This window comes from Dufourea novaeangliae, unplaced genomic scaffold (assembly GCF_001272555.1).
Source record: "Dufourea novaeangliae isolate 0120121106 unplaced genomic scaffold, ASM127255v1 scaffold248, whole genome shotgun sequence".
NCBI classification, from domain to species: Eukaryota; Metazoa; Arthropoda; class Insecta; order Hymenoptera; family Halictidae; genus Dufourea; species Dufourea novaeangliae.
Genome location: NW_015374156.1, coordinates 1843602 through 1862023, shown reverse-complemented (window position 1 = coordinate 1862023; position 18422 = coordinate 1843602). Strand labels below are relative to the sequence as shown.

The 18422-nt window shown below is 37.3% G+C and overlaps 1 protein-coding gene across 1 annotated transcript in view; it reads right to left on the bottom strand.

Moving 5' to 3' along the window:
* Positions 1-6108: 6108 nt before the first annotated feature.
* LOC107191906 (UNC93-like protein) overlaps positions 6109-18422 on the bottom strand; it is a 62218-nt gene continuing 49904 nt past the window's right edge. The window contains exons 4-6 of the mRNA XM_015581050.1: positions 13435-13597; positions 9002-9269; positions 6109-6760 (exon numbers count right to left, since the gene is read on the bottom strand). Coding sequence (XP_015436536.1) covers positions 6441-6760; positions 9002-9269; positions 13435-13597 — 751 coding nt within the window. The 3' untranslated portion in view covers positions 6109-6440. The remainder of the gene's footprint in view (positions 6761-9001; positions 9270-13434; positions 13598-18422) is intronic.

The following is an 18422-nucleotide window of genomic DNA, read 5'->3' as shown; positions in this document are numbered from 1 at the left end:
GACATTAGTTTGCACGAAGAAGTAAATTATCAACGAACAAAGGAAACAAGGAAGCTGCTGATACTTTATCGCTAATTTCCATCTGTTCTTACGTGACTCGGAATACATACGTTTATTACGCGCACATAAGATAATCGACATTGTTTTAATGTGTTTGACAATATGCAAACGGAATCCTATTCTTCTCCGTGATATTACTGCTAGACACGTGAATGTTACTAATTGTATCCATCATTTTTGGTACATACATATCACGCTATATTTTATACATAATATTATAGAACAGATCCGAAGGATTGCTTTTGCGGATATCATTTATTTTTTTGCAGAAACAGCAGTTAGGTTTAAATTATATCTTCCAGTTAGACGAGTTTATAGATTTTAATGTACATTTCAATATATATTATTAATATGTATAATAAGTTAGTATGTTCAATATGTTACTTTTTTATTGGTTTTGCATTCCAAGTTCACCCGTTTGCAAATCAAATTTACCTTTTTGCAGATGAAATTCACCCTTTTGCACATCAAATTCAACCTTTTGCAATTTCCGAAATAAAAAGTAATGAAAGAACGTTTAAACAAATGCACTTGAAAGTAAAATTTCGAAACACAGATTATCAAAATTATAGGAATAAAAATAAATCACCCACTCAAATGATCACAAGGACAACTAGATTGTTAATTGCTAGGGCGCATAATTTTGATAAATATATAATATTTCATATAAATATATAATTATTTAATTTGTGAAAGGATGAATTTGATTTGCAAACGGGAGAATTTGATTTGCAAAAAGTTGAATTTGGAGTGCAAAGGTTATGTCAATTGAAGCGGATATGATTCTTTGAATGTTTCTTCTTGAACGATACTTAATTGTTATCAGTTGTTAAAGCGATATTCAAATGTTATTTTAAGCACTTCGTTGAATTTGAAAATTTCCAATGTTAATAATGCTTTTATTATTAGCAATATTAATGCCAATGATATTAAATCGAAGTATTTGTCAATTGAAGAATTACGGTACGGTAAGAAATGAAATGTTAAATTACATTACATTTCAAATTCTCTAGACATATCTTTCTAAATTAACGAAAACTTAATATCGTCTAGGTTTCAAGATACTGAGATGATTATTGAATTGATTTCAGTTCAGGAATAAAAATACCTTTTAGTCTATGCACAACGAGTCATTTTAACAAGCATACTCTGGTTGAGAAGTAGAGTTATCAATAACGTCAATTAGACATTTGTAATGGTAAAAGTTATTGACAAAAGTTTCTATAACCGACAAAAAAAAAATAGATAAATTATTAATTCCGATACGTGCGGGTAGGCACAAGCTTGCACAAACTGAAAACTAAATATATAGTACATTTATATTTTGCAAAACGGTGCACGCACATTCACACAATCTAACGCGAGAGTTTGTACAAATTCGACCGTAGAATTAAGTAAATTTCAATTGAGTATCACTTACCGATAGTTGTTAGCTGTTAGAATTTATTCCGCGAAAAAAAGCTCGTATTTCTTCAAACAGCGAGGATACGTTAGAAATTTAAGTAATCCTGTGACTCAATGAATTCTCGAGTAATTAAGTATATCTATGTTAAGTTACTTTGCTCAAGTGGCCTAATTGATCTATTCGAAAAAGGAAAAATCTGTAAATAAACACTAATTTACGAAACACAAGAAACATGGTTCGTAATATACACTCACGTTATATCGAATATTTTAATTAAAATTCGTTTACGTCTATTTCAGCAGATTGCACTCTTTTGTTCCTTGATCCTCGTCCATTCCGAATTTTGTTGTTGGTCGAAAAGGCGAGAAATTCCACGATGTTGCAATGGCAACAATCTTTATCGACTATGTAATTGTTTCACATTTTAGATACTGAATCGCGAGGAAAATGGTTCTGTATCCACACTTTCTGATATGTTCCTATCATGTATTCTGTGTGCAGGAAAAATCTACACTCTCCGTAGCGGATTCTGTATCAAATACATACAAAAAAATTAAAAACAGATTTATATCTCTAAGGAACGTTTCAAGGCCACAATTCCTTTAACTGCATTCGACAGACTTTTAACCTCTTGCCTTACGGTTTTCTTGACATCTACAGTATTCAGTATTACTTTGGTGTCGATAGTTGCCCAGAAATGAAAGGAATTCTGTACTCATCGCAACTGGACATTTACTCTAAAATGTTAAATGTTAATACCATAAACGTGGTTTTTCGAATAATGTTCATATTTGCTGTGTCGATTTCGAAATCGTCAAAACGAATCTAACTCGATGTTATAATTATAAGACATAAGACAAGAGGTTAAAGATGGCGCCCAAAGCGTCCTCTTTGGAGTAATGCTCCCCCACCAGTAAAATAATAACTGACAAATATTCTATCGCAACTTCTATAATAAACAATTGCTGTCGACTGTTCGAAAACAGGAAATTTGGCCGTTCAATATCTTTAATAATTTATAAAGATTATATTATATTTAGCACTTTCCTCGAATATCCATTCTGGCGCAGACATTTCGTCAAGGGAATAAAAAAATTACGCGGTCTCTGGTTCATTTTCTACGTCTATTGAACTATCAAAAAAAAAAAAAAACATGTTAACAATACAAATCGAGCCATTTGATGGAAGACAAACGTACTAATGAAAATTTTGTTCGGGCGACGCTGATTGCTGTCGGAATCGTGCGAATACTTTCGTTTTCATTTTTTTCGGGAACTTGAAAAAGATTGCATTTCGAGCTCCATCGAAACGGCAACGTATACTTTATATATTACGTATATATGTATATATACACACATATACATGTACATACATATATAATATGTATATATATACATATAAATATATAAAAAACCTATATATATATATATATATTTAAAATATATATATAGGTGCGACAGATACGTTTAATTCGGTTAATCTTACGGTTAAAGATCCTTGAGCAATCTTGTCGATTGGTGGACGGAATACATATTGCTGGGTAGAGACGCCGTTACGATATACAATATGTCGGTATGTTCATCATACGTGATCGTCGGTGATACGTAAAAACTAAACGCGTAATACAATTCGATCGTGGGCTAACGAATACTGATTCGATACTTCGGTATACAGACAAGAATTCATATACCGATACATACAATGGACTCTAACTATATTGCCACTAAATATATTGCCACCCGTGGCACTTCCCCCTCACATATACTTTTGACCACACAAATTCGTTCTCCCACTACGTTGCGTACGCCGGCGCACCAGCACGAACCAGCTTTTGCGCAGGCGCTGAAACCGAGGCTATGACGATAGAACTTAGCATGGAGGGGGCTTTGAACTCATTGCCATTTTACTCCCCTACAGTCCCGACCATGGCAATATAGCTAGAGTCCACTGTAACACATTTTCCTGTGGGGTCGGGGGGCGGCTTTCACTTACGTTTCTAACAACAACGATGACGTTATTCTGGTGAGACTCGGTTCAATGAATCTTTTCCTTTTCGTTTTTCTTTTTTGTTCCCGTGACAAACGAAGGCCCATACCTCTCTCAACACTTTCATCGAATCCACGAAACAAAAGGGGTGATCGATACAATGAATTTTTTGTTTCCAACGTGAACTAATATATCGTTAAATTATCGACTACAATGTTGCTTAATATCTAAATAAACCGCTAATACACGTTTGTGTGCGATCCTTCCGATACTCTTCCTAACGCGATTAAGACTCTTTCCACGACGATTTCACTTGTGCGCGCGCGCGTTAAAAGTGTACCATACATATCTAGACAGCGGATGGACACGCTATTCGATGTTACCATCCGCGATGTGTTTCGCGCAAATGATTTCTAATCGAATAAAAAAAAAAGAGAAAGAAATGAATCCTCGCCAAAGATAAGAAATTTCTCCGTTTCAACACTTGTTCCCGTATAGGTTAGTCGAATGAGAAATCGTGAATCGTAGAATAGAAACGTGATACACCAACATCCGCGATCCAGCGTAATATCAAACTGAACGTTCTCCCGAGAGACATTCTGAGGTGGTGCACGCGCGAAATATATACAAACACACACACACACACGAGAGAACAGTTTCACTCGGAAGCGTTCACTCCTTCGACCGAGTTGCGATCTTCTTTTCGTTCCTTTTCGTTCGTCGATTAAGCATGCAGACGCACAGCCCTGCTTCGAATACAATAAACAACACAACAGACCCAGCCTGCTTCGCTCCAATGGACAAAAAGAATCTAAAAAAAAAAAAAAACTCGCCGCGAGTCCTGTACAGAGATCTGAATCGGAGGAATTACAATTAGGTAACTAAGTGGGCGTCGGTACAATTTGCCGTGTTCTTTCCGCGACAGTTCGTCCGGAACTGAAGGGTGGTCGGGAGACAAGAGTTCGGTGTTTGCCAATTGGGCAGGCTCTAACGGTGGTTTCGCCTCGTTTCCGGCCGTGCAGACCCCGGAGATCGTCGAAAGGAAGTCAGCGAGAATCGGTCACAGATCAGGGGTGGAGAGGGGGAGGGGGTGCCTGGTGTCGACGACCAAGAATTATACATGCTCGAAAAAAAAGAACATCAATCCGTTTTCACCGTCTATACACAACTGCTCTATCCATGTACACATATACAGGGTGTCTCAGGTAACTCGATAAGTTCGAATAAAGACTTAACGGTATACTTTATGAAAATATTGAGGCGTGGATCTTAAATGGCATCAAGGGGCACATGTTATAAGGTACGTACTTTTTTGTGGATGGAGGCATTTCAGAGATTTCAAGGTCACCTTGATTTTTTTTAATGGAATGACCTCATTTTTGTGCCATGGATCGATAGAGTATCAAATTCTGAGTACAAATGTGTTAACCTTCATACGTCCTAAATTTGATAACTAACGAGATATTTGCAAAATAATTACTGTATTGAAACCGCTGTATTGAAGTTAAGGGGTACCGTTCAAGCACCTATAGCTTTCAGATAGTAAGTACGTATTAAAGATTATTTTGTAAATATCGATCAATGGCACAAAAAAGCACGCACCTTGTAAGATGTGCCCCTTGATTTCATTTAAGTTCCATGCCCCCAAATTTTCATAAGTGTACTGTTAAGACGTTATTTAAAGTGATGGAATTACCTGAGACACCCTGTATATATATATTATATGTATATGTATATACAAGATAAGCGGTTCCGCGATCGAACCGTTCCGCCAGGAACATCCGATCCCTATCACAAATCGAGACACAATTCCGATAAGACCTAATGGCAAGTTGTTACGAAGTGCTTCCACATAGTGGCGAAATGGAGGGAGATGGGGGATCTTACATCTTACAGATATACAAATATAACGGGTAATATACTCGAATAATTCGAGTTTCTTTGCTTCTTTCTTCTCTTCTTTTTGCTTCCCGTGGATGTCCATCGATGTAATATGCACACACACACATACGTTGCAGGCGATTTTGCTCGATCTTCTTTGTTTTTTTTTTTTGTACTAACCAGAGTCGAATTCACAACACTCGGAACTCTCGATGCTTTGTTGGTTGAATCGCATCGAAAGTCACGATTTCAAGGGACCATGTCGCGCATATGGACGAGATACATCATCGAAAAGCGGTTCTAGCACCGTGAGGGCACGCAATTCGTAAACAGGGTTGGTCGAATCGTTGTGAGCTCGGAGTGGAGTCTGACTCCTCGTTTCTGTTTATACCCTCCAATGCTCTTCGTTAAGGTTCTCTGAATCGGTTTCTTTCTTTCGTTCTACGATATGTCTGTATATATGTGTGTGTGTGTGTGTGTGTGTGTCTGTGTGTGTGACTCATACAATTGTCCATACAAAGGGTAGAACTTCGAGAGTCCAATAAATTAAAAAGAAGAGAAAAAGAAAGAAAGAAAGAAATTGGAAACTATCGAGCGTGTATGGAATTAAGATTCAAAGAAGAGAATTACGTTAACACGGTGTTTTGAAAAGATTTCGACACGACACGAAATAGCCGTTCGAACATCCAATTCAAGATGGACGATTAGCGAATTGTACGGGACCCCTGCGGGTAAAATACCACTACCAGTGACACGGTGGTAACCATGTAGGGGGGAAGGTCACGTGTTCCGCGTACCTTCGTGTCACCGATCAAATTTCCCACTCTCTCGATTCATCCGAAAGGACCACGTGTTTTGTCCCTTACGCTTCCCTACGGTTGATAATTAACGCGTTTACAATTTTCCTTGTCGGATTATCGATGTCGCCGGCGGAAAATCATTGGACCCGTGTTTCAAGGAGACCGATAAGGAAGAATGTGATAGAGGGGGGAAGGAAGAGAGAGAGAGAGAGAGAGAGAGAGATAGAGAGAGAGAGAGAGAGAGAGAGAGAGAGTGTCGACCCGGGACCGAGCACTTGGATGAGCTTTTCCTGGCCGGTGTGCTAGGTTCAGAGGTGGGTGATAATGATATCGTCGTCGATATCGTCCTTCTCGTCGTCCGTTTCCTCCATCTGATTCGCCTCTGCTTGGGCCGCTTTCGGATCCTCGGCGATCGCCTTCAGCCTTTTCTGCTTACGCCTGTGCAACAGCTCCACAATGATGTACCCGATGCTACCAATGATCAGCACGGTGAACATGACGTACAGCTTCATGCGGGCGCACAGATGGGTGCTGTACGCGTACGCTATCACGAAACCGGCGCTCTCCCATAGCCTGTAGTTCGAGAACGCGGCCTCCTTGTTACGCCTGAACAGCGTGCCGTACAAGCCTGTGAACAATCGAGCAATGAAAATCCATTAGTAATAATATTTAGGGCGGTAGATGGGCCAATTATTACCACCTTAAGATTGTAGCGTAACTTCATATAATCATTTTACGTGTTGCTTAATTTAAAAACGTCACAGTTTGTAACATAGTATTATTTAACTTCTTTTTTGTTAAGCAGATAATAGTTTCATACATTAAATATAAAGAATTAATTCATAATTAATTAAAATCTCCGAGTAATCCCAATGTCCCTATGGCTGTCACCACAAAAATTAAACTAATTCTTATGTACTGTAAGAATTCATTTTGTACAATAAACGTAGGTTGAATAGTAAAATTGCATCTTCTTCATTACTATCATTTCGCCATCACTTCCTACTTACGTAGACGCGTTTTTAATACTCAAATTGCACTTTCATCTTTCAACATTAATTTCAAAAATACCAGGTATACACAAGTACATGTATTTATTTGTTTTTATGTAAATCAAAGTCCCAATTCAATAATGACATTTTTTTGTACTCAATTGTTTATACGTTACGCTGTTATTAAATGAAATAAATAAAGTGACAGTATTAGGAACACTGGCAGTAATTGATTTTTTAATTGACCTCCGCGTTTTCAGTTGAGAAATGCAAGTATTCCGTCCAAAAATAAATTTCAAAAAAGGAGAGAATGAAAACAATTTGGTCTGTTTAATACTGATGTTTTCGACCTCAAAATAAAAAGATACAGTATATAACATCCGTCTCATAATTTTTAAAGAACGATTTCAGGGTTTGGGCGTTAATAAAACAAAAAATGTTATATGTAGAAACCGAGTCCATTTCCGGGTGAACTTATGTGTTGTACAATATGACGTATCTACCTTTGGTTTATTTCGTTCCTTATGCTTTTACTTTTTTGGCTATAAATCTTAACCAGCTTATCACCGCTTTATTTGTCCTACCTTCTACTATTTCCTCCTCTCTTAAAACGCTAGTATATATCCTATGATAGTCTTTTAATAAATGTTTTAACGTGCCTATTTTTAAATTACATAGAAAGCATTTTCTTTTTTCCTGAAAACGTGTTGGTATATTAAGGCTTTTGCCGTTTTATATTGGGGCGTGACGAAAATGAAATAGCGTAAGCCTAGTAAGAAACCTAGCAAGAAGCCCGTAAGAAGGAATCGAAAGCCAGGAAAATCGGAAGAAACGAAGTGCTAAGTAATTGAAAAAATAGTAGACCGTTAAGTGAATGAGTGACTAATGTTGAAATAGCAATTAGAAGACAATTTGGGCGTGAAGTGTGATGTATTAATACTCGAACGATAATTCGACAGCAAATAGAGATGAACTTCTAAGAAGAGTCTATGTATGTGCTTCTATGGTGTTAATTGTTCACGTTACATTTTTCATTCATACTTTATTTCTAATGAACGATTCATTACGAGGTTATTAACAACCCATCGCGAATAAACTCGGTTCAATGGAGAACGAAAGCGAAAGAAATTTCATATTGTTCATCAATAATGTAAAATCCATGAAGGAAGATTCCTAAAAATACACAATTCGATAACAAATTGCTTTACAACGCTTGTGTGTTTATGCCCTCGATACGCGACTAATCGTCCCTGAAACCAACGCCATCTATTCTGTTTATGTGGAACGTAAAACAGAGACAACTTTGGTCTGCTGTATCATTTCGCAATAAGATCATACCACAGACAAGGTATGTACATATAGGAGTAAACGTTTCATCTTATGGGACTTAGTGGCCCACCTAAACTGTAGTACCGACACCTTAAAAAGCCTATGATTTTAGCGACCTCTACGTTTTGAAAACGGTGAATCTGCGGTGGGTAGTGACACTAAATAATGATTTTAGCGTCCTCTACGTTTTGAGAATGGTGAATCTGCGGTGGGTAGTGACACTAAATAATGATTTTAGCGACCTCTACGTTTTGAGAACGGTGAATCTGCGGTGGGTAGTAACACTAAAATGGAAATGGGGTACGTAACCTCAGAAAAGTGGGCCGCAAAAATACATTGGATGAAATGTCTACTCCTGTACTTCGTCCGTGATTATACGAAAATAAGTTATCCAACGAGTACATGAATTATCATCGTTGTTAAAAACCGACACACTCACGCTGTATTTTCGTTTCGATAAATGTTCTAGACGCAGGACGAAAATAAAAGAAAAATTGGCGGCCGGTTTGATAAGAGATATAGTGTTCAAGGGCCTCTAGTATACGTACCATTAACTTGCGTCTGCCACACTGCGTCGCCGACTCCCCACAGTCCAGAAACAGTGAAGAACACGTAGGGGTTCGCGGGGTGCGGCTTCCAGTGGAGTAGCACGACGATAAGACTAGCATGGACGATGGCGCCCAGCGCCATCAACGGCTGTCTGCCGACGAACTTCATTAGGGAGCCGAAGACCAGCGAGCAGACCGCGTTCACCACACCGAAGCAGATCATTACGTAGCCGACACGGTGCACGCCCAACGCACAGGAAATGTAAGCCTGGAAATCGAAAAAGAAACGAAACGAACGTATTAAATTGTAACGACGCGTCCACGATAATATTCCACCCAGGCGGTTGAACAAGCCTACGTGTGTTTCTAAGGCGTCGACAAAGACGATCAGGTAGCATCTTCTCTTCGATGCAGCAATATATACAGGGTGATTCTTAAATGCATGTCAATACTTCAGGGGATAAATGGAGATACTAATATAAATAAAAAACGTTATATGAACATACGTTCTATACGGCCTCACGTTCCAGGAGGGCCCCATTCTGAACCTTCAATTTCGTTATGATTGAATGGTATTTAATTTTATTTAAAATACATTTCAATTCTTGAATATTTAAAATTTGAAGTATTTTGGTGTGCTGTATTACCAAAAATCCCTCCCGCTTTTCAACCAAGGGGGTCCTTGCAGAATCTAATAACCCTGGGCCACAAAAAATCTTAATCCGGACCTGGTCCTATATGTATATCTTAGTTTTTGAGTTATGGATGATTAAAGAAACTGTTCGAAGTGTATCATCTCAACCCATTAGACTTTTACTTTTGGGGCTATTTGAAAACGATCTGCAAGAAAGATACGTTAACGAGACTCTGTTAACGAGATATTAACCAAGAATCCTGACCAATCGGAACACGAGTCTGCTGGTCGAGCTCTGATTGGTCGGGATTTCTCGTTGATATCTCGTGAACTAAACCTGGGATGACATTTTTCCTAAGGAAAAACTTGTTCCAAATCACCTCACGAGTGACCCTTTTCAAGGACCTGCAACACTTTTGTTACACCCTGTACACTATGTATATCCCATCAACACTTCATGGTATTTGCTTTAAGAAAAATACACGCATACGCACACGAGTGAACGTGTGTATGGGTAAAAAAAAAAGAATTTTTATCGAATATGTCCCCAGTTTATGCGCCAGCCCAGAGGCAGGGTTTTTATGACTTCAATAAAAGTAATTTATCTCAGCGTACAGGGTGTCCGTGAATAAAGATCGTCGCGATAAGGAAAATTCTGGTTTTGAGTTATACCAAGCTTTCGAGTCGTTGAAGGTTAATGCTAGGTGATATTATACGACGTGGGTATTAGGTTTATTTGACTAGTTTTACGGAGCAGATGGATTATTGCAGGATGTGTTTCCAGGTCGCTCGAGCGAGTCTAGACGAACTGTCTATAAGGTCTGTCGTAAAAGTGTTTGGTCGAGCGATGAGGATAACAGTTTCTTTCGAGATACAGTATATTTATTATATAATACGTATATCAATACAACACACTGTAATTTACATGTACACTACCGGCCAAAACAGAGATGGGTAAATTCATTATTTCGATAAAAAGCTTCGAATAACGAATAAAAGATAAAAAAAAGCATTTCGTCGTTTTCAATTGTTCAAACGTGGAAATTCCAATTTTTATAACAAAATAATACTTCTTCTGGAATGAATCGACATTTGGCAAACCATCGTTTAATTTCATTAAATGTTTAAAGCTCAGAATGGTGCCTTTAGATTCTGTTGATTTCCACTATGTATTATTCGAATAAAATACTGCCCAACTCTGGGCCAAAAGTATGGGACCATAGTTCATGATTGATGGAATAGTATTATTCTGTTACGATATAATAAAAGTTACGGAATAAGTACATATACAGATCATTTCCTATTAGATTTAACACATTACTTTTATTATACCTTTGTAGAATAATAGAATCAGACCTGATCCGATACTTTTGACCGGTAGTATATGTTGGATTTACTCTGAAATTAATTTTTCTTTATCCTTGTGGATTGTCCGAATACTTTCATCAGAATACTTCTGCTTGAATAGGATATATTTATGTTCTATTTATAGATATTAGTAATATATTATCACTAGACTGCGGATTTTTATGCAAAATAAAATTTTATAAAGTAATTCTTGAACACGAGAACAAAATTAGGAATTTCTATTTTCTCTTAAGTATGTCATTGAGTTAAGAATAAAATAAAAAAGTCGTTGGTTTCGATGAAAGTTTAGTCTTTTATTGTATTTCACAGAGCTTCATAGTCTATAAATGCATAAAATCTGCAGTCTAATTATCACGTATGATTGCTAGACTGCGGATTTTTATGTGAAATTACTAACAGTAAATAATAAATAGTTGCTTATCAAGACAAAAACAAAAGTAGAAATTTCTTTCTGCTCTTGAGTATCTTATTGGGTTCAAAAGATAATAGAAAACTCGTTACATCTGACAAAAGTTTTGTCCTTCATTGTATTTCACAGAACCGTATAGGCTATAAATGCATAAAATCCGCAGTCTAATTATGGGGTACTGAATAAAAATGACGACTAGATCAGCCAACCAAAAGCTATCCTAAAAAGAGATTCCGTGTGAGAACCAACGCGAAAGAAAAAAAAAATCGACGTTACATATCAGCGTGTAAACGAGCAAAACTTTTTTTTCCATCACGAAACCGAAGAAATCCTCGCTGTTGCAGAATCAAACGCGCGCAGGGATGCGTTCCCGATCCGTCTAATGCGCATTCATTCGGTGTGCGTGTCGCTTCGGCGTTCGACACCGAACCGATCCAGCGTAGAGCGAAAAAAAGGAACGGCGAAAAGAAGAAATACTGGTTCACGGGATTCCAGGTATGGAAGGTGGTATCTCGGGGGAATTGCTGCAAGAATAAGATTCTGGGCTATTTATAACATGTCGAAGCCAGCTGATTCAATGGTAAGGTAGCGTCTCGAGATCTAACCGATGCCTTCCAGTAGCCATTTATTTCTCCAATTACTTTGCTCCTTGGCCATCTTGTTGGTATCTACATGTATACATACCTGTACATATATTTCGTCATCGAACAGGTTTCGAACAAGTTTGCCTTCCGAACTGTATCATTCCTCTTTTTTTTTTCTTCTTCTATCTCTTTTTATCTTCTTCCACTTCTTCTCAAGCTCCCCCCTCGATACGCAACCGGCGGGTTCCGTGCATTATACAACTTATAATTTCATATCCATTCGTCGGTTTAAAAGGCAAAAGGAGGATGCTACGGTGCTTCAGCCGATATTTTAGCGTATCTGTGATCAGCCAGCATATGTATTTCCGGAGAACAATTGCCACGACCTCGGATGGCCGTTACGCATCATGAATCTGCCGTTCTGTATCCGGTTTCTATCCGGGTGATCCTAGTCGGAACGGTTTTTGTGCTTTATCCGACGAACGTGGATAAATCGTTAACGATTCCAGGATGCCAGGCGGTTTTTTCGATTTTATCGGGCACTTCTCGCTGGACGGTTTTTCGCGATCGAACAGACGTTTGGCGGCTTTTTGCTTTGTCGTGACTCAACGGGGAAACTGATTTGAAATTGTGATCCGAGTATAAAGACCTGATGTCATTCTGGAGGGATTATAGACTCTTTGTTTTTTTTTTTTTTTTTTGCGTGTCGCGGTTATGGTAGTCGTACATTCGAATGAACTGGAATTTCTAATTTTGGAACGACCTTTTAGCAGTGCTGGGACAGTTTTTAAATAGTTTATTATTAATAAAACTGGAGGATCTGGTAGTGTTTAGACGATCGTTTTGTCCGCAATTATGTTCGTTCTTCCTGTACAGGTGCTAGAAAAGATCGAGGAATGTCTAGATAAAGAATTAAATCGGAAATTGGTTCGTTTTGACTCACTTGATTCCTAGTTTCATTAACATTAGAACTATTGGTTATAAACGTGTATCTATTTCTATCGACTCGATGTGCATGACGAACTTTAGAAAATAAACAAATTTATTTTATTACATTCTTCTCTCTCAATTTCGATAAAATTTGTAAAGATCTCAGAAAATGTATTGTTATAACATTTTCATCGTCGTTATAAGAGTGTACTGATAAATCATTTTGATTGCTTTGTAGTTCTATTGTTAAACATCAAGTTAATCCGTTGTTTCGAGTGGTTGTTACAAGGTGTTTAAAAGATGTTTAAATTATTGTTAGATTAAATATAGATTACATAAATGCAATTTATTATTATGTTGGTCAATGAGTTTAAATAATTACTTAATTTTTATGACCACTGTCATTGAATACTGATTCTCGTTACTTTTTTAATTAGCGTGGTGGGTTAAACGGGATATATTGCTGCTCGATTCGACAATTTCAGAATAATGACTTTTAATTACTCACTTGTGTAAAGTCTGCCCCGATGAACGCTTGCTCCATGCCAATCCATACTGTGATCGGTATAAGAAGTTGCTGGTACGGTTTCTTCAGTTGATACGCAGTTGCAGATAGCAATTGTATACCACTGAGCTCTTGGCTGTCGGCTCGTCGTTGCTTCTCACCGTACCTGAAAGCAACAAGAGAAAAAAAATATTACTTAAAATTCCATGAAAACGATCTTGGTATATTTTCAAATTCCAGGGGTATTCCTATTTAATCGGACCTTCTGGATTATTTTTAACGTTTCAAATAACAAAATTCGCGTTAAGAAAAGGCTACAGAATTTGTATAAATTTATTTCACAGATTCATAAAATGATTGGTTGTCCCCCCAACCTTCAAAAAATGGTTTCTGTGCGTTTCACGATTAACACGTTAAAAATACAGTAATCGTATTATAATTTTCACAATCATCATTTTATTTTCAAGTAAAATACAAATAAATATAGAACAACAACCCCCTGCAACAGGTATGGTTGCCATTTTGATCGAACAGCAACTGGCGAATAAAAATAGTATTTAAGACATTTATCCTCAGAGTGAGATGAATTTACGTTAAAAATGAAACAAAGTGTCACGTAATAATTATAAATCTCACGTTTATTCACAATTTTTCGTCATCAAAAATCCCATTATTTAAATAGAAAGTTTATTCATCTTCATTCTGTAGTTGTAATTTCCTTTCCAATAAGAGCAACTGATAAGTGATGCGCAAGTTTATATTTTAAAACAGAAAATCCATAACTTGGCATTCCAGTGACATCAGGAAATGGTTATGTTATAGAAATCCTGGAAAATATCGCCTTCGTGAACGTTTCCGGATGTCTTGGATCAGTAACCGTGGGGTATTAAAGATGAGTTCAGCTAGTAATAATATCGGACACAGTGGACGTAATTTAGTTACGTTGTAAGTTCAATTTTGTGAAGTGAAGCCTCTCAAAATTAAACCACGGGACGACGTTACGGTACACTGGTATTACAGAAACGCCATCAACGTAATTATCTTGCATTTAAACCTGCAATTAGAGTAAACCCACTACTCACAGTCAATCATTTTCTACGAAAGAACGCGTAATTTACAGGCTGCTTTCGCGGGTCTTTTAGCTGGTCCGTTTGGAACTGTTTCCTTGGAATAAATTGTTCGAGACGTTAAAAGTGAAGCTACTGGAAAATGAAGATACATTAGACGTCGTATTTCCTTTTTCCGTCTTAAATCTTTGAGATACTTGAGTATGATTTATTTGGACTTAATGTCACTTTTATTGTATCCAATCCGGAATAATTTGATTTTGTCCATAGCGTCTCAATGAATTTTACGCAAAGTATCGATTTGGTATAAAAATAAAAGAGTCATCAAATAATTTTCTGCTTGAAAATATGTACTAAAATCTTACGAATTATAAAATGGAACACCACAGAAACCGTTATTTTACTCGAATGTAACCGTTCGCCAGCGCCATTTTGTTCGGACAACCGATCGTCATACACCACGTTGGGTTTCCAATATTCTATTTAGTAGATTTATAATACCTTCTGTTGATAAAATGCAAATAAATATTTTCTGGTTAGTATTTCTTCGAGTAGAGAATTATTATATTTTAATTTTGTTAAAAGTATTCCGATTAAGTAGAAACATAGTCGGCCATATTGAAATGATTTGAAGGGTATAGGTTAACTGGCACAGAGACGTCTCATTTAGCATGATTTTTCATATTTTTCAAATTTCTTTTTAGTTTAAACCACGTTTAAATTATAAAGTATCAACGTTTGAATAGTTATTTCGTGACTTTTAACCTCTTAAGGGATACTGGCACCGTATGTGTACGTTTAGTTCATTCTTTCATTCAAGCATCAAAGGAAAATTATAATTAAATATTCACTAAGAAATTCCCCAATAAAACAGAGTACCCTACTAACTGATTGTTAATAATATTTATAAATATATTTTAATTAAATACACCTGAAAAAAAATGATTTCTTCTAGTATTAATAAATTCTTCCCTGAAGAGGTTAACGCTTTAATGCTGTTTGACAAGTATGGAACAAGAAAACGGCCACTTTCTGGGTAATGTATACTCGTCAAATGTAAAAATAAAGTACCTTCCGCTATAAAAATTTCCGTAAAAATTGCAAAATATATTTGCCACCAATAGAACAAATAAATCAAACGGATACACATTTTCAAAAGAAAATTCCACCGTTGAAGGGTGAACAGGTTTCACTGTTTAAATTCTCAGCCACAGTTCAGAAACACCCAGTATACCAGTATTACCGATCCTGCCCGGTCCATTCGAACGGAGCTTCACCCTCGCGAGGTCGTTCCTCGTCTTACCATCTCGCGGATGGATCAGCGCGTAGCGACGGTTCTACTCCGGTGTTTCATAAAGCCACCTCCTCGCCGTTCATTATACCCATCGAGAAACCGGTTGTTCCACTGTCTTTTTTTTTTTTTTTTCATTTTCTACAACGCTTTGTCATTCCTTTTTTCATCATTTCCTTCGTTTCGTTTTTTTCCCCGGGTGAATCGACCGAAAATTTCGAGTTTCAGGTGAAAAGACAACCAACCTGCAAAACCATTGATCCCCCGTGACACGCGAGAGGGTCAATAATATCGGCGAAAGATCGCGGAAGTCCCTTGGGCGAGGAGCAGCCGCGTGGGTCCGGCCGAGTAAACCGAGAAGAGACTCGTAAAAGAGCCGTTCCGCAGAATCCGGTAAATTATCCCAGCGCTAAATTTAGCCACGGCTGAGAGCACTTGTGCCGCGCGTATACACGATCCTCCACCCGGAGGGCCTGAAGGATCAGGTCGTGGCCGATGTGTGTGAGCGTGTAGAGGTAGCCGGCCGGGAGACCCGAGACAAGGTTTTAGATTCCACGGGGGAAAGGCCCCCGCGGGCAGCCGGCAGTGAACTCGCAAAATATAAATCTTAATGGCGGTGTTAAACGGCGATGCCCCTTCTCCCGATCCCCTGACAGCATTCCACCGTATACACGTTCATTGTTTGAGCTTCCGAGGATGGAAGGGCGGCCACCTCCTAATGCCTTTTGCCTTCTGGGACTCGAGACGCACATGACGGTCATAAACACTTGATATTTTAGCGAACCTGGTGGTTAAAGGCTGTTTGTTTTTAGGAGAATTTTCCGTTGGTACCGTTTTTGAAACACTTTTAATACCCGGTATACGTTACTTCTAGACAATCCTATTTTCAAGAGTTTTGTCGTGGAAATGCAGATGAGGTACATGTATTGGGACCATTTTTGAGTTAACCTCCTCAGGGATGAATTTATTAAGACGAGAAAGAATATTTTATTTTAGAAGAATTTTCCGTCGATTTTTTTTAAATACTTTTAATGTCCAGTATACGTTACATCTAGAAAATTTTATTTTCAGGGGTCTTGTTGTGGAAATGCAGATGAAGTGCACGTATTGGGACCATTTTTGAGTGATTTCAAGGACGAATTTTTTTTTTATTCTTTGGCTGTATTTAATTTGAATATATTAACCATCGATAGGGAGAATATTCTTTTTTGTTGGGAAATTTTGTAAATAATACTTAATTAGTTTTGGACTGATGCTTGAATGAAAGAAAAAGTAACCGTACACATATCCTAGATAGCACATGACGCCTTGGAAACGTACATTTTACATTTATTTTAGTTCTAAGGTGCTTTTAAACTGTTTTCAAGGCGTCATTGAAAAAGTTAACTAATTGCGGGAACTAATTTTTTCCCTAAAAGTTGTATTTAGGCGTTGAAGGGTTAAAACAAATTTATATAAAATTTTTAAAATAGGTTGATTTAATATCGATATTTTCGGCTTCAAAATAACAAGATAATATCAATCTCATAATTTTGAAATTACAATACAAGTGTCTGGGCGTTAAAGGGTAAATGTTATTCTTATTTATTCGATGTGCGTTATGGTTACGAATTATTAAATGTTTTGATCTGTACGTTACGTGATGGTAGACTGTAACGCTCGCCGTCGCCATTTTGTTTGGTAAACCGATCGTCTTTAGGCCATGGTGGGTTCTCATTGTTCTGTTCAGTAACAAAATATGAAATAAAATGTTTTCATTTAAGGCTTAGTTTTCGAGAAAATCGACTTTGAAAATTAATCTGAAAGACGTGTATTCACCAAAGTAGTAAGTAGAAACGGAATGCAATGAACAGACGCGCTAGCCCAGTCCTATTCAATTGCTGTCCGTATCAAGTAGATTTTCAAAGTCGATTTCCTCGAAAACTACGCCTCAAATGAAAAAATTTTTTTGAATTTTTTGTTCTTATTTTTTCATAAGCAAACACCTCGTACCCGCTTGTACATGTTACTCGGCCGCACTGTGTATACGTATAGTACAAATACATGTGTAAGTTTATTTCTCATTTCTGTGAACCAACCACTTTATTAAACCTCAATTAATTACAGACCACTCGTCTCGGAGATGAGTCTGAATTTTTATTTCATTATCACAACCTAGTGGAGAATTTTAGTAGCTCTAGGCGTTTCAGAACCTTCAATTTAGTGGCACACTATCTTCATAACGGTAACGAAAAATAACATTCAGTTGTTTATTAAAAGTATTATAAAGTAGTCGTCGTCGGATCATTCATCTCTGACGACGAGTCGTCTGTAATGGATGGTTAAAATTGTAAAACTGCATAAACCTGTGTAAGCATTCTTCTCTCTTAATTTCAGTAATTAAATCATTCTAGTATCTCTGTTTGCTTCCTGCAATTGACTACTGTAATATCCCAGTTACAAATTCTTGAACACTGTACGTCCAAACTCGGCTTCCGTTAGGGGAAAAAGTGGCGAAGGGGAAGTGCCTCCTACCACTTCGTATCGTGAATTACTAAAAATTTTTTTTTTTAAATTGGTAGGTCCATTTTTCTTCCATTAAAATATTTAAGGGTTTGCGTTTGAATCAATTACAAAATATTGGCAAACATTAA